The following is a 21895-nucleotide window of genomic DNA, read 5'->3' on the forward strand; positions in this document are numbered from 1 at the left end:
ATGTGTGTGAGTGTGTGCACTTGCCTGCCTGTGTGTGTGTGTGTGTGTGTGTGTGTGTGTGTGTGTGTTTGTGTGTGCTTGTGTGTGCATCTGCATGTGCATGTGTGTGTGCATGGCTCTGTGGGTGTGTGTGTGTGTGTGTGGTATATTTATCATATGGAGGAGTTTGTCTGTGCGTGTGTATGTCTGTGTGTGTGTGTGCGTGAGTGGGTGGTATATTTACCACATGAAGAAGTTTGTGTGTGTGCATGTGTGGGTGGTTTGTTTCAGCGCTCACCTTGCCGTTTCCTTCCACTCCATCTCCTGGCCATCCACGGACAGCAGCTCGTCCAGCTCGGTGAAGAGCTGGGGGGGCGGGGGGCCGTCGTCGTCCTCCCCCAGCATGAAGCGGATGCGCTCGGCCGCCGGGGAGACTAGGAAAGGGAAAATACTCCGGCTCACTGCCTGGTAGCAGATGACGGCCGTCCGGCTGCGAGGCTTGCCCTCGTCCCCGTACCCGTTCATGGTCGCGGGGGCCGGGGGGGCCTTGGCGGCGGGCGGGGGCTGCTTCGCGGCCGGAGGAGGAGGAATTTTTACCGCCGCCTCCGCCTTCTCCTGAGCCTTCTCCTGCGCCTTGGAGTCATTCTCCTCCTTGGTGGAAGACATCAAACCAGCCCACCCCCCACCCCAAAAAAGAAAAAGAATTCCCCAAACCTACAACCTTCCAATGGACAGCAGAGCTGAGGGGGGTACGGGTGGGGGCGGGTGGGTAGGAGGAGAGCTATACTGGCCCCTCTGCAGCCAAAGCGGAACTAGACATTCATCCCCGGTTCGACGAGACCAACGGCCGCACTCCGTCCCCCACTGCAAGCAATGAGACCCAGGTAAAGGGGGACCCAGTCTTTCCCCCTGCCAGTGCCCTCCCTCCAGGCCAAACAGTTCCCCCTCGCCATTGGTCCACGGGGACGCTTGGCAACCAGCCCCCGGCCCCCTCATTAACAATTAGGAAGTGCTTCACAAACTGTTCATTCTTCACAAGAGGGGCTTTGCTTTCCTTCTCTCTTGTCTTCTAATTTGAATATTTAGTCAAGCATCAGTGCTCTTGAAAAAAGACCCGCAGCGCTCAGTACTGATGATATATAAATACAACTTTCCCACTGCAGAGCCTGCGAAGTGCATCTCGAGCGATGGACACTGCGACAGGGCTGTGGGCACTGTATTAGAAGTGCGGACTCATTCACAAGTCTATTCACGGCATCCAGAAACAGGGCATGTGATAATAAGCTACAGTTTATGCATAATGGTACAAGTACTCTACTCCCTTCAAAAAAGAGCCATTATATCCACTCAGTTCTGTTTCAAGCGGTGGCCCGGATGCTCATGAAATCAAGCTCAGTGAACTAATCATTCGTTAAAAATATGTAAAGCAGGCTGAATTTTAGCACCTCTACCAGAATTATGGAAAAAACAGCAAACAATGTCATAAATGGAGATACAAGCACACCACTGTGATTGACAGCTAGCCATCTCACTGGTTTCAGTCATGTACGGGTTTCAATTAAATATGCTAGAGTAAATATCCTAGACAAAAAGTCCCTTTCCACCCAATCGAATTCCATCATCCCCAAGGTTCACTCCCATCCAAGGTTCACTGTGCACTGTCATCACCAGAAAGCACCAGCTGGAAATACGGTATAATATTGTAATATTGGAAGTATACATGGAATTACTCAAAAAAAATTTTTTTAAATGTTCAAATATTCATTTTAATACTAATTATTAATTTTTCTCCCTAATATTGAATGCCTAATAAAATTTGTAGGCTTGTCCTTCACAATAACATCTTTCTTCAATTTGGGAGGATACAGACCAGAATGCACCTCCTGCAGGGGACCAATCGGCTTGAGGTACTTTTACACACAGAACAGGGTGGGATCCTGCAAACTAAAACCCGCCCTTCCTTGGTGATGATATCATGGTAACATTGACCAGCTGGTTGTGTAGAGCAATGCCCACAACACACACAATTTACAGGTAGACAAAAAAGTAGATAGTAGATAATTTTGGTGATTGCTGAACGTGCCAAACTGTTTGCAGAACTACTGGATTCTGTTATACCTGGTGTCTTGACAGCTTAACCTGGGAGACACATCAACTCTATGGTATTTTGCATAATTGCTAGTGCATAGACATTCTGGCTTCACACTGCTTGTTATCAATAACAATAGTGAGGTTTTCGCTGCCAGACACAAATATAAGTGGCAGGCTTCACAGACTGTCATTTCACAGACCAACAGGATTAAGTACACTTTGGAGGGCAAAACAACAGAAGACAAAAAATGCTGGTGGGGGAAAAAGTTATTTGAGGTCTCAGGAGATATCTGGATTGAGGTCTGAAAAGACCTAGTTCCCCTGGGCAATGGTGCTAAGATTTGCACTGATAATAATGCACTGCAATAAAGAATATAATTTCAGAGTTAATAGCAACAGTGTAAACTGCACTACATTGTGAAATAAACAGGCATATTCAAGCCACTGCAGTTGGGCTTTTTTTTTCAGTTGCTAGGGAGATGGGCGCTCAATATGGTCGAGTGAAAGGGAGACCAGGCACGAAAAGGGAGGGATGGAAATGAAAATCCCATCGTTCAAACGAGCTCCAAAGCTTCGTGCGCGGCAGCCAAGGGCCGCGTCCGTACAAAGGGCACTTTGTCTGAGCCGAGTGGGCACATGGGAAAGGAGCGGAGAAAGAATGTTCGCTGCCCGAAAGGGGCTTACTAGAGCTGCCACTCCGGGCGGCTTTAGCACCGTCCGACTTTCGACGAGATGTACGCCCTCCCAAAATCTCCCGCTTTCAGGACTTTTTAACATCGCTCTGAGTGAATTCAGGGGTTATTCTGTTACTTATAACTGGTGTGCAATGATCTTTAGATCCTGACAACTTCTGCAACATACCTCAAGCCAGAGCCAGAGGAAACAAAACTAAACTGTACCCAACAGTTGGGCCTTACTGTATGCAAGGGGTCCCAATCCATCCCCAAATCACTTTATTCATCAAGTGTGGTTTAGTTTTAGTATTTATTGATGTACAAAATAATTTGACTTGCAAAACTACAGCAAACCTACAGGTTTTGTTGGGTGACTCATCCTATTAAGGCAGCCCCATAGATACTAAAACCTGCATCAGTTCTTACAGTAAATTGTGGCTGAAATTGAAAAGCGGGTAAGACTGGTTAGCTTCCTGGGTATCGCTAAAGCCTGTTACAACATCATTCACATAGACGCTGGCATGGTCAGGAGTCTTTACCAGATCTTAGGCAACCTGCACAGAAGTTCTGACACCCTACAAACATTAGAACTCATTGAACAGATTGAGAAAAAAAACTCTCACAGCAAAGAGCACCAGCAGCACTAAGCTATATACAATTACACTGGCTACATGATCTGTGTGGTTTTCTCCAAATGAGCGTCAGTAATACATTGTTTGTGTCTCAATGACGGACATTTAGCCTTCCCCATTCTTTCCTTGCGTGACTACGCATGGTCCTGCATTGAGCTGGTGGTTTTGTGGCAAGCCAGCTTTGCAGTACAAATATTTTTTTGACTAGCACCACTTACAATGCATTACCAAAATATCCACAGAGTATCTTTTTGATAATATGGTGGATGACAGGCTTAAGTAAATTAATGCTTTGCTCAATCTTCAAGACCCAGCCAAGATTCGAAGGCTGAATAAGAAGAGCACATCCTCTTATTAAAGTGTAGTGTTACTATACATAACACAACTAGTTTGCCACCAGTTTAAGTGTGGGTGTTCATCTGAATGTAAAAAATGAAATATTGTATTTGCTTATCTATATAATTAGTTTCCTAGCAATTCACCCTTTGCTCCATATGAAGCACAGTACAGTATATGCCCACTTTAAATAAAGAAGAGAAGAAAGAAAATCCCAAAAAAGATATTTTGTTTCAATCCCCCACCAGTGAGCAAACACACCTATAGTATCACAATCATATTACACACAATACTGTAAAGGTAGGGCAGCTTTGGGCTATTAGATGTGACAACACAACTACTTATATTAAATAAATTAGTATCAGTCACCCCTTAGTGAACTGTGACTTTCCTTGTTACATGATCTGAATGTACACTCATTTAAAGTCCTCAACCTATACAACCCTAATCTTCCTATTTGCCTCACTGCAAAACAGTTTATTATGTGGAGGTTCAGCCATTTCAAAGCCATGATAAAAGACTGTAACTGAAAAGTGCAATTTTGCTCTGTTTAATGATGTGTTGATTTGAACCGAATGATGTACTATCTTGGCCAGGTCTCCTTCGAGATTTTCAGGTTCAGTGGACTTCCTGGATAGATAAGAGTTAAATAAATACATGAAATGAAATTCATTTCTCTGCAGTAAATCCCCACACCTGTCCACATGGACCAAGGCTATTGCTCCTCTGGCAGTGTTCCTTCCTCCACAGATCTGCGGTGAAGTTTGCATGGGATACCACCAATCCCTACTTTTCTCCCTGTTATAGTGCCTCCTGGAATCCCGCCATATTTTCTTCACGTCTCCTGCTGATAACCTCATTACCGCCGAAGGACTCATTTATTCTGCGACTGAATCCCAAGCTATTTTGAGTGAACTTTGTTTGAATGCACTTTGTTTTGCAAGTTACTCCAGGTGTGAGTGCCTGTCGAATGAATGTAATGAAATGCATGTACTGTGCATTTCTTGCTAAAGACTTGAGCTATCACTGTTAAGCTCTCAAATGTGTAGTCTAGTTACGCTGCAAAAAATAAAAAATAAGTGCATGTACTAGTCTTATATTTAGACTTAAAATCTTAATTGTATTACTTTTTTCCCTAAATAAGACAAAAATATCACCAATGAGGAGGGACAGTTTCACTCAGTCAAGACAATTTCACTTGTCAAGTGAACAGTAACTTAAAATAAGCTAACATTTTCTACTTGAGAGAAAAAAGTAAGATTTGAAGTCTCAGTATACGACTAAAACACTAGTTAAGAGAGACCTTTTTTTGCTGTGTACTGCCAGATCAGGGTATTTGCAACCACAACAGAGAAGTAGTGCAAAAGCACCGCGTGCGGTGAATGTAAAACAAAAAACTATGCAGCCAGAGAGCCGGTTCTCAATGAAGGGTCTCTGGCGAGGACCGGGGCAATTCAACACTGAGACTGCAGAGGAAACCATCAGTCCAGCGCTAAGCAACTGCCAGTCACTGTGAAAGGGGACAATGATGCCGTATTGTGCTTCCCCTTAGCAACGGACAGCGGCTTCAAGGCCCCAGTGCAGCCAAATTTATAAACAAGCCGAGTTCCTGGAGTGAGCTTCCAGCGCAAGTCGGAGAAAAGGAGGTAAACCCCCCATGACGAACAGTGGTATCACAGACGCTTACAGTGAGACACATCTTTCTCATGAACTCTCTGCTTCTGAAGGCTGTTACATACCAAATATCCACGTGCATATCAAGAGTATGAGCCAACCAGGGAAGTTTAACTGATACTTTAAAGGATGCTGGCACATAACCCATTGTAATAATATCATGCTGATGCTCATGTACCTAAGTACTGTGCAAGAGCACAAAGCATGTGCTTTGGCCTTTAAGGCAAACTCCTCCAGGTTTGGTTCACAGGAGCCGCTGGTGCATGCAACCATCCAAGTATAGAGTATTGTAAGGACGTTTACAGAAGTGTGCGCCTTATCAGACATCAGACCCCCAATGGAAAACAGACTGTTTGCTATGCTGACAGGGAGTCAGTGGGTGTGATAAAAAAAAAAAAAACAGTGCTCAGTCGCAGAACATCCTGCTGGATCAGCATTATGTAAAACTTGGGTTCTACATAATACAGTGTAATCACGATTTGGATTGTTGGAAAGCCAAGGTCATGGGGAACAAGTTGGTGTCTTTGGTGGTGGGGTGCTGAATAAAGATCTTGATACCTATGGGTGTAGCTTGCTTACAGAGATAGCGCAAGCAGGATCAATAAGGAATTGTTTTGTTACGTTTGTGTCTTTGTTTGCACCATTGTACACTTTTACACCATTGTATACAGCCATTATTAACATACTGTACAATAAACGGCATTCATTTTAATATACACATAGAAGTCAGGATATCTGCACCCAGTAGTCACTCGCCTATACACTAGTGGCATAGCAAAATACACAATTGTATTTATGCAGGCTACACAAACCAGAGGCACATCCATGTCTACTAAGATAGATAGCAATCTGTATAGAGCCACACAACTAGCAGACAGCAGTCTCCTCTGTCTATGCATAACTGTTAGCACAGAGGAAAGGTTAATACGCTATCTTGGAGTCAGATAGTCGAGATATCATTTAATTAATCCCATTCCACTAGCACCGGGTAAGATTACACATGGCTCTTTTGTCAATTCAGATGTTTAGTGTGTCGGTAGGGTTTCTTACAGTTCGTGACCTTGACGTGATAAGTTCTGGTTTCTTACAGTTGGCAACCTCGATGCTGTTTGGTGTATCTGAGGGTTATCTTACAGTACAATCCACTTCTATAGAGAAGCATTTCCTATGAAGCACAATTGTCCTGACCGCATGTGCGCATTCTCTTCTCATCGCATGCATAGAAATTCATTCCACGGAGTAAAATGGGTACCCTGCTATGAAAACTGCATTAAGGCCCGCAGGTCTGAAGCAGAGAGAATGGGTCTGCCTTGAATCTGCACACATACAGAGCCTAAAAGGCTTCCAAGACACGCAGACAAACTGTAGACGGCAGACAGTGAGTATCACTTTCCCTGGAGCGCGGATCCATTGCGCCAGCAGACAGAAGCTGATGAACGGACAGAATGCACGTCAGGCGGAGTCACATTTCTCCGGTCCGTACCGTGACTCTTCCCTTTGTTCCCAAACACAATGAAAGCTCTTGTGGCCCTGGGAGAGTTGTTTGGATTGCTTGGTTATTTTCACCTCCTCTGTAAGAGCAAAACCTCTATCACCACCATCACCCCTCCACCCCCCCACCCCCCCTCCGTCCATCACATCAGCTGCTGTAATACAAAGATAATCACAAAGCAAGCAGAGGATTACCGCGCACTAATGGCTAATGCAAGATCACATCCAGCATAATCTTCTCCGAACCCTGCATATTGTTTGAAAATGAAATGCTTAAAATGAAAGGTCCAGGGCCATCTCTGCACTGATCCTGTGGATGAGCTGCACGAGGTTTAAGCTAAATAATGTCAGTTATATTTAAAACTCCACTATGAAAAAATAACACCTAGTGACATTGTTTGGTCTGACATCCAGTACCGTTCTTCTATAAATACCCCTTGCAGGGCCCTTCACTTTGCTTTGGGCTTGCATAATGAGTCCAACTCAATACTTTCCCCAGGGTTTCAGTTACAGGCACTGAAGCCCAAAATTCCAACAATATCTACTCAGATATTGTTAAAAAATGATAAAATTACAGGAGCTCAAATACTGGGACTTGGTATGACGTGTTACATTTATGCCATTCAAGGAAGATAGATAGAAATAGAATCGATTTGCTGTTTACAGTTACAGCATCTACAGCAGACATTATATATTTATATACTCACAATCAATGGTTATTTCACTAGATTCCATTGATACTTTGTGCTTATTGAAATAAGTTCAATTTTGCTTTGTTGCCTGTAGTTGCCATATGCCTTATTGCAAATGTGTTTATTTGATGTACAATTATGTAAATTCAATTCCTAAAATACAACATGATAATTGTGTCCGAAAGTTCAAAATTCCAGTGGTCTAAAAACCAAAAATCCAGCACCTGTTTTGTAAGCTGAAAATGAGTAACCTCAGGTCAGCTAACTTTGGGTGCTCTAGCATGCACTTTAATGTGTCTATTTATGTGGGGTAACAAACAGCTAAATCTTTGTTTCACCTTAACCCAGTCTTGGGGGACAATTTCCAATGTCTGCATAAGTTGAATCAACTGAAAAAATATTAATAATAAATAATATGTAAGCAAAACCTCAGTGGATTCAGGTTTCATTGTAAAAATATGACAATAATTTGAGCCAGAATCAAGTTTGGGCTACTGCTCAATTCAAAAGGAAACTTGTCATGGAACAGGTATATTTCTTGTCAAGATTTAAATTATGCCCATGGAAACTTCTACATCTCAAAATAAACTAGCTATGAGGACTTCTGGAAAAAACTATGTTTGGCCTGATGATGCTGACCGACGATGTAGTTGACATTTATCATAGGATGCCAGCCAAACTTCAACAAACTCCAAATAGAAAAAAAAAGCCAGGCTTGATGACAGAGGCCTGCTTTGCATCTGCCAGCCAGTACCGAATCAACGACAACAAGACTACAAATCCCATCTGCTGCCTATCATGTCAATCAACCTGGTGACCCCTGGTTCATCTCGGCCATCTTGCGAGTGCCACAAGCATAAACAAAGCTATGGTGGGAAAGATCGGTCGCATTAGATATTTCCGGAAGAAACCACGGGTTCTGCAAGGCGCCTTTAATCGCCGCGGCTCCTTAATTAGCGAGGTCTCGGGAGGAAGAGGATGTGGGCGGTTGCTGCCGGACCACGTGCAGACGGCTAATTAATATCTAATCCCAGGCCGCCCACCCCCCTTCCCCCGGGAGTGGAAGTTGTCATGCAAATCGTGTGCCGTTGCGCAAGGCCCGGCCCCTCATCTCCGTGGGGATTAAAGCACTTCGCATAATTAGCTCCTGTTTCCAGGAGCAGACCGTAAAGCCAAATAAAGCGCGCCGACATGTTGGTTAATAAGACGGCAACTGCAACAAGTGGCGACTTCAAGGGGCTTCGGAAGATATTTATTCAGCTTTATTGAGTCCGCAAAGGGCACAACTGGGGGTGGGGTAGAGGAGATGAGTTTGCTCAAATGTGGCGTTTTCACAAAAGAAACTACGTGTCACTTATTCAGGTTATAAAGGATTCACTATCACATTTCTTTCCCTCATGAAACAATGTACTTCCATTTTCTAGAAGCAATGTACGCAAGTTTTTTTAAATATTTTAATTGTGCTAGAGGACAAGCACCTTTAATCTGTAAATCACACTTTCAACAATCAACAACAGTTTTCAATACGTTGCAAGCAGTGAAATCAAGACATCAACAGATGTCTTTTTCCCATGGAGAAGTGTGAATGGTTGTCGGTTTAAATCTGTGGTCTAGTGGGCTCTAGAGTTGGATGACAATGCACCGTCTCGGCAGGTCCTCACTAATGAGCACAAAACTGTGTGTGTACAGTCGGACCCTTTGTTTTACACCACATAGCTCTCTGTCTCGGTACGTCCTGCCAGTTCCTCCTCCAATAGGTCACCTAAGGTGTGGTTGCAGCCAGGACACCCCAGGATGTTAGCATGGTTCCAGAGCAGCTTGTTAGTCCCCAATAGGTACTTTATTATAGTACCCAACAAAGGGAACCCAACACAACCAAAGCTACTTCCACTTAAAGTCCCCCTCTTGACCAAAGAACTACAGCAATGAAATGCTTGCTCATGTAACTCAAAAAGAAGGAAGCACGAATGACACTCACAGTTTCCCATAGTTTTATCATTGACACACAAACCAGACTTAGGTAAAGAACGAGGTTGGATTAACTAATTATGACGGGGGGATCTAACTGCTTTACAGGGGATTATTGCAGGCTGGCGCTCCAGGAAGGGGAGGAGCCATCTTAAGTGACCAGCAGGCAAGAGGTCTCAGTGAGACAGTGTCCTCCAGGTCTTCCAGTTCAACCTGGGGGCGTGGGGGTTTCAATGTCCTGAACGGCCACAAACTAACTTAAGGGAGGCCTGCCTGTAGTTTATAATTAGTCACTTGGCAGGCACTTTTAGTGAAAGGACATACAAAAGCACAACCTCTTACTTCAGTATTATTCACTCACTCCACTGTCCACTCATGCCAAAGGTGATCTCATTCTGCAAGGAGGAAACCTATTCTCTCAAGCCAAACCCTGCTGGGATGCCTTTGAGGTCACCGACAGCCACCACAGTGACCTCAAACACCACGCAAACGGACGAGTTACGCTAGCATACCGACCGCAGAGCAGTTCCGAAGGGGCATCTGCGAATAATCTCCCTAAATCTGCTTTGGGTAATTATGTCGGGAGAGTCGGAGGGAGCCGGGTTGGATGAATCTTGTCCTGGAAACCTGACCCCAGCACCGCTCCAGTGACACCATTGCTCAGTCAGGGTACCTCAGGCCATACTTTTTTTCCCACAGGCAAATGGCAGGACTCCCCGGGGGCCATTTTGCTCCGTTGTGAATGGAGAAAGCAGGCACAGGATATTTACTGCACACATTCCTTCCCCGCTCACCTCCCCGTGCGCACGTTCCATCCGCGAGAGCGATGGGACGCGTTACTGGGAGCTCGTTCTTCCTAGGAGACCCATGCGTTTGGGCGAAGTCCAGTAGAGTAGATTCAGCAGTACGTGCTTACTCTAATGAGGGGTGAAGGGGTTGTTGGCAGTTTTTCTAAATGTGTTTCAGGTCAGTGGTGTAAGGAAATCCATTTGCTCCTATAAACAAATACCACATCACTATGTGAAAACCGTTAGCCATTAACTAATCCCAAAAAGGGATCGACAGAAGTTAGTTTTCTTTTTTACTAATAATATTTTCATTATATTTACTTAATTTTGGCAAAAACAAAACAAATGTAATCAGTTTCAAACACAACAAAACCGTATGCAGAGATAGCTAAGGAGTAAATGGTGGCAATGCATCACATCCGAAAAGAGCATTTCTGTGTACATATAACATAGGCATGTGTGTGTGCCTCTAATGTGAATGGCCTTGCAGTGTTTATACAATAATGTGTTGGCTGTGAACGAGCATGGGTGACTGACCGAGGGACTTTCCTTCAAAGTAAAAAAGTCTGCGTTTAGATTTTCAACACTGATAGCGCATGATCCCTGACACACTTGTATATATGCATGTGTATGTATACAAGTGTACCTTAGCACCTTTATTGTGCTTTACTATTGGGTGAAGAAAAAAAAAAAAACTATTTGAAAGCTGTCAGTACGATTCCGTGCAATGAAAAATGCCTGTTGGAAGTGAGGCACCCGTTTTTTTTATGTAAAGTAATGTTTTCTAGCCAATCAAATCAACACATTGAATGCAGGTGAATCTAAGATGAAGCCAAGTGTACTCACTGGGAAACACAGGAGTAACTGAATAGTGAGAGCATGTGACCATTACAGCAGACTTCCGTAAACTGCGCCTGAGAATCTGTTAAATGTCGGTCACGTCCCTGGCGTGACTATGACTGCTACAGTAACAGTAAGATGAGAGTTTCTTCAGATCTATCGAGATATGACTGCCCCGGCTCCAGACTGGCGTACGACCGACACTATAAAACGCAGAAGTCTCGCTGTCAGTTGGACCATATGAGCACACGTGATAACCTAGTTTTCTCCAGAGGGCCAAAAGAGTGATGAGATTTCCAGGAACTGAATTGCCGAAATGATGAGAAAGAACACACAGCGAGGGAATACTTAGACCCTGCTTTGTTTGCTAAGCCCGGAACTCGAGAATAAAATGGCCACCTACTCCCTGGTAAGGCCACAGCATGTAAATTAAGATCCAACAGAGCTCAAGGCGCAGAACAATGAACCGTCTTTGACGAGGGACGTGAGCGAGAGAACAAGAGGTTTTTTCATACAGCCAGATGTATCAGAAACAGCCAGGAACAAAAGAAAATTTGTAATCCCTGTTTATAATTCTAATGCATATGTAATGACTGCCAACCTCAGGGGGTGCGCTAACGCTACGCAAAACTTCATTGTTCACATCATATCAATCCCTACTCCTGCCAAAGCCGATACCTCTGGTTGTTGTAGTTTTTTAGCGGGCTGACACAGGGGTTCCAAAACCATATTGTATCATTTCCTATTCCAGCGAGTGCCCAGCACCCTAGTTTTTGTAGTTCTTAGGTGGGGAGAATATTCGTACCCAACCATTGTGTAATTTATAGTTTTAAGATATGCTGAAATATGGAAAATATAAATACTTTACATTTTCTTTACAGCATATGGCGTTTAGGATGATTTGTGTGAATTACAGCGGAAAGGGTAGTTTGCCCTTTTCAGATGCAACTTGTGCCCCACTTCAGTCACTCTAATGACCCACCAGTGGATACCAGCCTTGTCAACCAGCAAGATCTGTAGTTTCAGTTTTCGGTCATTTCGGTTTCCATATTTTCTAGGCTTAGGCACACTGAAGGACAGAGCTGAGAGACCACTTGAAATGTCCAGCTGGAGACAGTTAGCCTACAGATAAGAATCGTATTTAGGAGAGCCAGGCATATATAAACAAATGAGGTTAAAGGTTTGCCTCAGCCATGGCCTATTGTAAGAAATCAATGGCAGCCATGATACAGCCCTTTGTAGTTAAAGTGGATCCTGATAGATAGAAGTGGTATGGTTCCATCTTTTGTCTCAAAAACCAGTACATAAAATTTAAGTTGTAACCTAACGTGATGCTGTTTAAAAGTCTCTGCAATCTTCATAGGAAATGTGTTTACGTCTCTCATGGGCTACATTACCAAGCCGTTGTATAAAAGTGGGTGCTTTAAATAGTATCCACACAAGGATTTACTCAAAAAGTACTCTTGGAATATGACGTTGGTAAGTACTTGATGGCAGTCAGTGAGATCTGGAAAAAGTCAAATGGAGTGGCCTTTGTCCCTTGAGGTGTTAGCCTCAGAGCTGAGATATCCGTGTGGAAAGGCCATTGTCTCAGCTGAGCTGTAATCTCATCCCTTGTGATATTAACTTTCTAAGAAAATCCTGTAGGTGCACAGAGATTAATACACATGAGACAAATCCACCATGCCTTAGGGAACATGTATGCATGTGCACACACGTGTGCGTGCGTCAGGAAAATAATCATTTCCTCTGGACATCTGTTGTAACTGAGATAAATCTGATTGCTGCAAAATGTAAATGGAAGAACGTTCTGTGCTTGGAACGGCTTTAAAACTTCACAAATTATTGTTTCATTTATGAACCTGACAGCAACAGGGAATGTTGATATGCTCCGGGGTTCACAGACAGCCCTTTTCCTATACGTAAATTAGAATATGTGAAAATGTTTATATTTCCATTAATCACAAATTCAGAATTCAGTGAGGGCTATCATTATTGGTTCATTTGTTTAACTTCAACTGACAGTAAAAAAAAAAAGTTTTGATACCTCAAAGAGAAACTGGAGAGACTGATATGGGCATGCCTTTTCCTATGCTTCTTTTGATTTCAGCAAATCAGTAATATATTGCTTTAGTCTCACATGTTTTGCTAAAGCACTAACTCTCACTTCAGATAATTGCTATCCCTGTCTGTGATCGAGCACATCCACTTATATATTGTAGGAACAAAAACAGAACAAAACTAATGTATCAATGATGATCTTGGCTTATGTATGGACACTGTGAAAAGTTTCGGTTCAATTTTGGCTGCTCAGAAAACTCAACAAGCATTGCCAGAAGTATATGAAAATATCAACAGTGCAGCAAAGTGGAGAAGCACACTGACGTTAAAGTAAAAGTTTACATTCCAAAGGATGGTTCCAGCCTAGTAGCTGTTTCCAAGAGCAGACTGATATCATGACTATCAGTACAGTCCGGCACTGCAGAAGGGGGTGCTGCAGGCCCTACAGAAGCATTTACTGTAATTCTACAACAGCATGTGGAATGCCTGGGGGGATATTATCTCCATATTCTTGGCTGGAAGAATCTGAGGTCACAGTGAGGGCATATTTTATTCATGTATCCCTACCACTGGAGATAAAATCACATTGCAAACAAAAGAGGCATAGAAGTTCCATCCTCAGGCTTCAGGGAAGCACTGTCAGATATTTACTGGTGTAATTCTATATTCTGCTAATCCTGCTCACCATCTGTGGACAGTTGTGGAATTTACAGTAAGTATCACACAAATGATACTGTAAAAGAACCGTGTCAATGCTTTACTCAGCTCATATAACAACAAAGCAGCAAAAGAATACATAATGCAATGAACAGGCCACTCAGTCCACCTTGGCTCATCATTCATCTGTACTCCACAGTGTCCAGTACTGTGACAAGTCTGGACTTGAGCTCTGGCTCGACTATGTGGCCTGGCAAGTTGATCAACAGCTGACACCAATCTGAGTCAACTGTCAAACACCATTTCTATTGAGCTTCACCTTGAGTTACAGAAAAGAACTCAGACTATAGTTATATTATCTGTCATGTGGTTGCTTGATTCTCTGTGGTATAAAAGGTGCAAACTAGCTCCATGTCCAGTGGCTAGGGTGTTTCCATCAATTTAAGCCAACATCAATTTGAGCAATTTTGTACAGTGAGGGGATAATTTCGCAGAATTCCTCATTTTCCAAAACTCATCTGAGCAAGGGCCAATGCTTGATTCTGCTCATTCACCCTTGCAAGCATACTTCAAGAATGTCAGGAATCTGCCTTATAACATTCGCAGTATAACATAAATGAGCTCTCTATATGTACAATACTCTTAATGGGGTAATTTGATAGTCATCTGACATCAGGGGAGGCAGTCCATTGGGCATAGCTCTCAGAGTGAAGACATTTTACAGGGGACTTTACAAGGGTTCATTTGTAGGCCTCTCTCTCTCTCTCTCTCTCTCTCTATGCTTTAATGCAAGCGCAGCGTTATTAACTAGCCTCCGTGCTCCTGGCGTCGACACCAGCAGAAAGGCACGCCTCATAAGTGGCAGCCCTCGGGGGGGAAAGCAATTTCCCAGAGATGGAACTGGCGGCCTCCAACGCACGCCAGTCCGTGGCTCACATTAGCAGCCGAGTCCCCGTTTCGAGAGGCTATTACTTACACACCGAGGCTCGCTCCCGCCTGTCTGAGCACACTCGTTACCCCGCCGAGAGGGCCCCGGCTATCCGTTCCGACTAAACGGAGTCGGCGGTCCCCTCGGCCGAGCCGCCCCGGGGCGTTTTTTCGGTGAGAGAGCAGGGCCGTGGTGATCTCGGGCGACGCGCGTTTTGGGTGCACTTACTGAGAGGTTTGAGGATGCTGCTCCCGACCTCGTCATAGTTCTCCGTGTCAGACTTGTCGGAGGCGTACTCCGACGCCTTCTCTTTCTTGTCCTTGTGGCCCGGCCTCCTGCGGTGGCGTCTCCGTCTCCTGTAGCTCTTGGGCACGCGCACGCCGATGTAGACGGTGTGGTGACCTGCAAGGGGGCCCGGAGCAGTCAGTCATTTCAACAGATTACAGCGACTCGCTGGGAAATCAATTACAGAGACACAAGGGGCTTACCGGGCAAATGGGTTAACTCATTTTTAAACACCGTTCGCCAGTTGGAGCCCTGCCATTACATGTGTAGCTGTTCACAGTAATCTGTGTACTGACAAACTAATACAATACATTAGATTTAACTGTGGAGAACAGCAGATCCAGACCAGCCCCAGTAGAACACACTGCTTTACCCATGGTTTAAAATCATGCCACTTCACTTCTTAAACGTATTTATCTATCTGTCTATTTACAGCCGATTGTTTTTCCAGTGAAGGAGATGAAGTGGCAGTGCATTTTTTGTCCAGATTCAGCATGACATCACTAGCTCTCCTGAGAAACCTGGGTGTTTACACTTCAGGGGGGAAATATTAAACAGAAACGATGAAGTCAGCATTTGGGTGTCAATAGTTTCCTTCTGGTCCTGAGGGGCAGAGGTTTTGTCATCTGTCCACAAAGCAAGGATATGAATAAATGCCAAGCACTTCCCAAATGCAATTTATACAGGAAAGGGCTTGACCTTTCCCGGGAACAGTCACCGAAAAAACGGTGGCCACACCAGATATTCAGGTTAGCAGCTGTCCTGCCAAGCTAAGCATTCTTTTTGCACATTCCATGAACACATATGCACAATAAGCATGTTCACACTCAATGTTCATTATTTAGGCATTGCTAAAGGCTCTCTAGATATTGTAGCCGAAACATATAAGAGCATATAAGAATGCTTTTCAGTGATTGCAAGCCTATGCTCAACTTCAGTGCTTAGCAGTTACTGCCTTAATAATTTCTAACCCTTTAAAGTGTACTGTAGGTTTTTTAAATCTTTTTTTCCACCTCAAAATTCTAAGTCAATGTTAAAGAACACCATTGCTTTTAATCACCAATAGTGACTGTGTATCAGCATTAGAATGTTCAGTTAAGAACAGTCTAATCACAGATTTAAGATCTTGACCTTTAAAGGGTTAAACACATTTTAGAGGAAACTGACAAAGTCAAGTTAACAATGTACCATTAAGAGGCAAAAGTGACACACCCATCTCATTCGCTTAAAAAAAAAAAATCACATTTATTCAGCAGAGTGGTAAATGGACTGTTTTAATGCCGTTAACAGCATTTAGGGAGCTGGGTACACAGTTTAGCCATGAGCCGCTTTGTGTGCGGAGGGAATATCATGCATGCAGGTCAAGCATATAAATCAGCCAGAGCTGTCAAACCTTTCCCTGCAGACACAGTGAACCCACCACCCTCTCCCAGCCAGGTCGCCGGACATGTTCCTCATATGCCCAAATGTGGGACTGCTGATTTTTGAATGCACCTCAAAAATATACAGTACAACCTGGACTTATTTAGCTTCATAACTGATTATTTCTAATCAAACACAGCTTGGCAAAGTCTGTAATCACCAAGATGAAATCACCAAACTGTGTTAAGTAAAAAAGATAACTTTATTTAATTGTATTGTATTTAATTTGGGTTTAATTTATTTAGTCTAGGCCTATATCTACAGTATATAAACATGTGGGCGAATATGTCATTATGGAGAGGGGGGAGGTGAGGCTTTACAAAGAGAATTTGTGAATCACATATCCTTTTTGTCTTCAGAATAAATGGATCAGGGAGAGCAATAAGAGACATTAGAAGTGAACTTCTTAACCCCAAGCAGAAGCCATATTGTGTGCCAGTATCACCTGCATTGCAAGCTTTCCAAGGGGATTTTGGAAAGAAAATTGCACTTCAATGGCACTGATGTTTTCACAGCCCAGACACCGAAAACATAAAAGCATAACTACACGGAACAAGGGATTACTGTATGTAACTGCATCAAGCCACAACAGCGGATTTGGTATGCAAGTGCTTTTTTGCACCTGCTTGTGTTTATGCTGTTACAAATTTATTTTGTAAGAAACTCCATCCACAGTGTTTCTGTAGTCACAGTGGTTTTCAATACAGGCAAATGTCTAAAATTTGCCAGCATATAAAAACAAACCCGCCCTGAAGCGCAGAAGTTTGGTCCAGTTTGTACACACCCACAGTATAAATCATTCAGTAAATGTAAAAATGGGGCGGCCAGTCAGTCCCATAAGCTACGTGGGGTAGGCGGGTTACAACTGTTGGCCACATCTTACTACAAGCCCTAAGAGCACAATGTGGGTCCAGATTTAGCAGGCCGATATGATTTAACAGCTTTTTATTGTGCTGATCTGTTAAAGTCCTATATTTGCTTCTTTTTTTTTTTCCCCCCCACCATTTCACAGTTTCCAATGTGTGTTTGCTTTTACTGCATTACTGCCCTTTGACAAATCCTCTCTAACCCTGATTCAGGCTGGACCGGGAGAAGTGCATGATCCCCGTCAGACACTTTGATGAGCTTTATATGCACACATTAATAAAATACATATAATAAAAAAATTATCTGTGCAACCACAACAGAATCAAAATGGACATGGCAACCAGCTTACAGTCAATGGAAAGGGTGGGGCGGGGGGGGGAGAAAGAGTGTCCTGGTTCAGCACAATGCCAGCATGGCCTAGCATCGAACTTCCTGTCCTTTGCTGGAAGGATTTCTTTAGAGCCTTACCAGAAAACAGAGTCTAAATGTTTTATCACCAGATGAAGAAAATCGCTTGTGTTTGCAGTCGGCCTTGTTCGGTCCATTTATTTCCCGGTGTTGTGTGCTTAAGTTTCCCCAGTAACCAGGCTTTGGGGGTTTTTTTTTGGGGGGGGGGGGGAGGTGTCAGCGTGGGAAGGGGGTGGGGTGTGTGTGGGGGGCCTGGGGAGCCGGAGGGCGCGGGGGGGGGGGGGGGGGGGGGAGCGGGGGGGCACTGGTATCGAAGGTGGCACTCAGCCACACGGCTCACACAGCATGCTAATTACAACAGCGCAACAAAAAGGACCTCCTACTCAATCAATGGGGCTCCACCCAAACAAAAAAAGGCTCATTAATTTTAATGTTATGTTAATTGTACTATTTAGAACATTACTCTTAGTTGTTTTTTCCCCTCCCTAGTGGGTGGACTGTGGAATTACAACAATTCCTGCATTACCCAGACGTAGCCACTTACAGTGGAGCATGGAAAAGGATTAACAACTCAGTGTATCCACATCTTTATCTCAAAGGCTCTAAGTGATCTGTAACAGGGACAGTCGTTTGTTCATCATGTTCATTTATATCTGCTTGCAGTGTTTAAATTTTTAAAAAAAACACTCAGCATAAATATTTTTTGTGTTTTTAATATGCTTTTTCTTTGAACATGTTTTTCTACATTTTCATATATTCACATTTAAGCGTGTTTGATCTTTTCTCTGAGAATTTAAATGGAAATAGAAATTAATTTAATCGGTTGAAACACCTGTTCTCAAGATGATTTTCCAAAATACTACACAGTCAAACCCTGAAATTTATTACTTTTTGGCAAGGCACCAGAGTAACAACTGTAAACTAAAAGTGGCACTTACAACAGGAGCTTAAATGGAAAGAAAATAAATAAAACCTGGAATACAGCCTGCACTAGGGCCCTCACACTTTCAGTCAGGGAAATTTCCATGTGACAGCTGTAAGTACGACATATCTGTATTCAAAGACAGATGACAGAGCAGCAGGGGTGAAGAGCGCCCGGAAGTGCGCTGTAGCCTTTCAGAAAAGCCGGCTCAAAGACACGAAGCAGGAGGGGGCACCAGGAACAAGGCGCAGTCGGGGAGACACACGTAACCCCTACGCAGGACGCAGTATTTATCCTGAGTCTATCCACAGGAAGCTCAGAGATTGCACTTGGGCTCAAATTGGGGGGGAGCGGGGAAAAAGGACCCTCTTGGAAAAACAAGACAAGCTCCTACAGTATGGCCGAACGCCAGTTCTGACCGGTGTCTTTGTACACAGTAATATTTTTGGTGTTAAATCAACTCTTACAAAGTACACATGGTCTCTATTGCACTCATATGTACTCTGTTCAAGCTGAATCAATAGTGGACATTTTACTGTGTAGACAACTTATTACACACGTTAATCGGGTGGATCCATGTCACTGCATACACTTTTGAGAAAAACAAGCCCTACACAACAACACTATATCTGTGTCAAAATATGGCTATGGTTGTGATTCATTTACTTTCCAGCAAGAGCAGGTCTTTAGTCACTGACTCCCGATAAACAGTGAGAACTGAAATAAGCCATTTCTCACATTTAGCTTTGTCTGGGTAAGGAGCTAAATACAGATGCTAAGACAGAGACAGAAACTGTTTGTGTTGGCTAACTGGACCAGGATGAGGTTAAAGTAGTAAACATCATCACGTGGTACTTCTGCCCTATTTCGTGTCTCACAAACTTATCCTACTTCCTTAAGTCAGCACATTTAGCTAGCACAAAATAAATACATCTAATGACAATCAGGTAAAGTTCAATATGTTTAATTTCCTTGGGAGAGGGTGGCATTTGGAAGAACAATATCATTTGGAAAAGAGGGAAGGCTGGGGGAGGAAGAAGGAAAAGGCGAAAGCCCACAGATAAACTTAAAATCTGCTGGAAATCCCTTATCTGCTCATTTTGTTTGTTTTTTTGTTCTTTTAGTAAAAAAAAAATTTGAAGAAAGAAAAAAAAGAAATGGCGGCGGCCTCACCTTCCACCTCCTCCTCGTCGCAGACGTGCTTGAGGAAGGACGCTCCCCGGTCCAGCACGGCCTCGTCCTCCATCCTGTAGTAGTAGAAGAGAAAGAAAGACTGCTCACACCTCTCCTCCAGCGAGGCCGTGGAGCCGTAGCAGCTCCGCGGCTCGGCCACCCGCAGCGTGCTGCTCGGGCTGCTCGTGTCCGCGCCGTCGGCGGGCCGTCGCCGGGCCCCCCGGAGGTCGGCCCCCAGCGCCGCCATGAGAAAATAGAAGAAGAAGAAGAAGAGGAAAGGACAAGCGAAGGGACGTTCTCTGAGGGGGGTAAGCCTTGCTCGGAAGGAGGATCCTGCCCCTCGGGCGACGGCTCTACCGGCAGGTACGGGGGAGTGAATCGCGGCCGTGGGGTGGGGGGGGGGGGTGGGGGGTGCAGGAAGTGCTGGGTCTGGCGATTAAAGTCTAATTGAGATTGATGTGACGGAAGGGTGACAGCCATTGGCCGCACGCAAATCCACACCTTTCAAGGAGCTTCGCTGTACTGTCTCACACACACACAGATACACACACACACACACACACACAATATGCCTACTCCAGCTGGCCTATAATGCTAGAGTACCCCCCCCCCCCACCCATCCCCATCACGTGGCTGTCTTACGAAGATCCTCCCTCTGAGGATTAGGCCAGCTTTTCTGAAGTGTGTAATGTACGAGCACACAACAGACGTTTGTTCTGAAGACACTGGCTCTTCCTCTGCCTCCCTGGGTAGGGCAGGCGGTGGGGGGGTGGGGGTGCGGTCATGCCAGCTCCCCCCCCTCTGTCTGAAACACAAGTATACACTGGGAGGGCAGCAGTCTATTAAAGCGCACTCAATTTCCCAGCATCTGGTCTTTGATTGCTGTGACTGAGTTTTAAAAGCAGGGTCAGCTACAACAGGTAGCATGCACTCTGTTTAGTTAGCATGCACTCTGTTTATCTGAGAATTGTTTGCCTTACGACTGAATAGTTAGGACATTGTTGGTTATGAAGAAAATATGGAAACACAGACATTGACAAACAAATGTTATTGGGCTTCTTATGAGCTTATTCTGGGTTTTGTAGCTTTTTTTTACATTCTCAGATTCAGATAGCAATAGCAAGCACTTACATGGACCAGCCTGTACAGAGGCATCACCATGAGCCTGGCATCTAAATGTATGACCAGATGTGCGTCGGGTGGGAGGGTGGGGGGGGTTGTGGTTCTCAGAGTGAACACAGAGGTACCTGAGACAAAAATAGGATATCCCGGAAGGCTGTCAACACCTCCATGTGTTCTCTTGTGTTTTCTCTAACCGTTAACCTTTTCCGCCACAGGTAGCGCCAAGATGCGCTCCGAAGCCATCGCGGCGGGAACAGGTGGGTGCCAGACTCGGGGGCCTCAAAGGCCTCGTTAAATTGCCCTCGTAACGGAAACAAACTTTCGCGCGGTTCCCGCCTTCGCTGAGCGACACCGTGGGTGACCCAGAGGATGGTGGTGTATTTCAGCGGTGTAATAAATATTTCACTATGCGGGGAAAAGGCCGCCCCAATGGTATTAGTAAATGAAATGGATTTATTCAGCTGGTAGTATGTTCAACAAGGGTAAGCACAAGAAATCCATTCCCACAGACTCAAACATGCAAGTTCTGGCTGATAGTGCCTATAAATATTTACATAGGAAAACAAAAGCCTAAATGCGTTGCGGTTTTTAAAAATTGATCGCTTTAAGCATGATTTTAAGCAAGCTACATGCTCTAGGCAATCCTAAACAATATCCCAGACATGTCTTCAAATACAAACTATTTTACAATTAATTATTTTTTTTTCAATAATTAACATACTACGCCCCACTGTTACCCATTAATAATAATTTTAATGTTTATATGTTCTCATTCTCAATGAGTCAGTTAAGCACTAGGAAACAAGAATCTTTTAAAACACCATTAATCAATTTACACCCTCCATAGAGGACACAGAGTAACATTCTCCTCCAGAATTTGAATAG

At 44.0% G+C, this 21895-nt stretch overlaps 1 protein-coding gene across 2 annotated transcripts in view; it reads right to left on the reverse strand.

Annotated features, from left to right (window-relative positions):
• Positions 1-21895, reverse strand: part of slc4a4a (solute carrier family 4 member 4a) — a 71195-nt gene that overhangs the window by 41657 nt on the left and 7643 nt on the right. For both annotated transcript variants that reach the window (XM_035379384.1, XM_035379383.1), the window contains exons 2-4: positions 19889-19962; positions 15040-15213; positions 278-413 (exon numbers count right to left, since the gene is read on the reverse strand). In XM_035379384.1, coding sequence (XP_035235275.1) covers positions 278-413; positions 15040-15213; positions 19889-19962 — 384 coding nt within the window. The remainder of the gene's footprint in view (positions 1-277; positions 414-15039; positions 15214-19888; positions 19963-21895) is intronic.

This window comes from Anguilla anguilla, chromosome 10 (assembly GCF_013347855.1).
Source record: "Anguilla anguilla isolate fAngAng1 chromosome 10, fAngAng1.pri, whole genome shotgun sequence".
NCBI classification, from domain to species: Eukaryota; Metazoa; Chordata; class Actinopteri; order Anguilliformes; family Anguillidae; genus Anguilla; species Anguilla anguilla.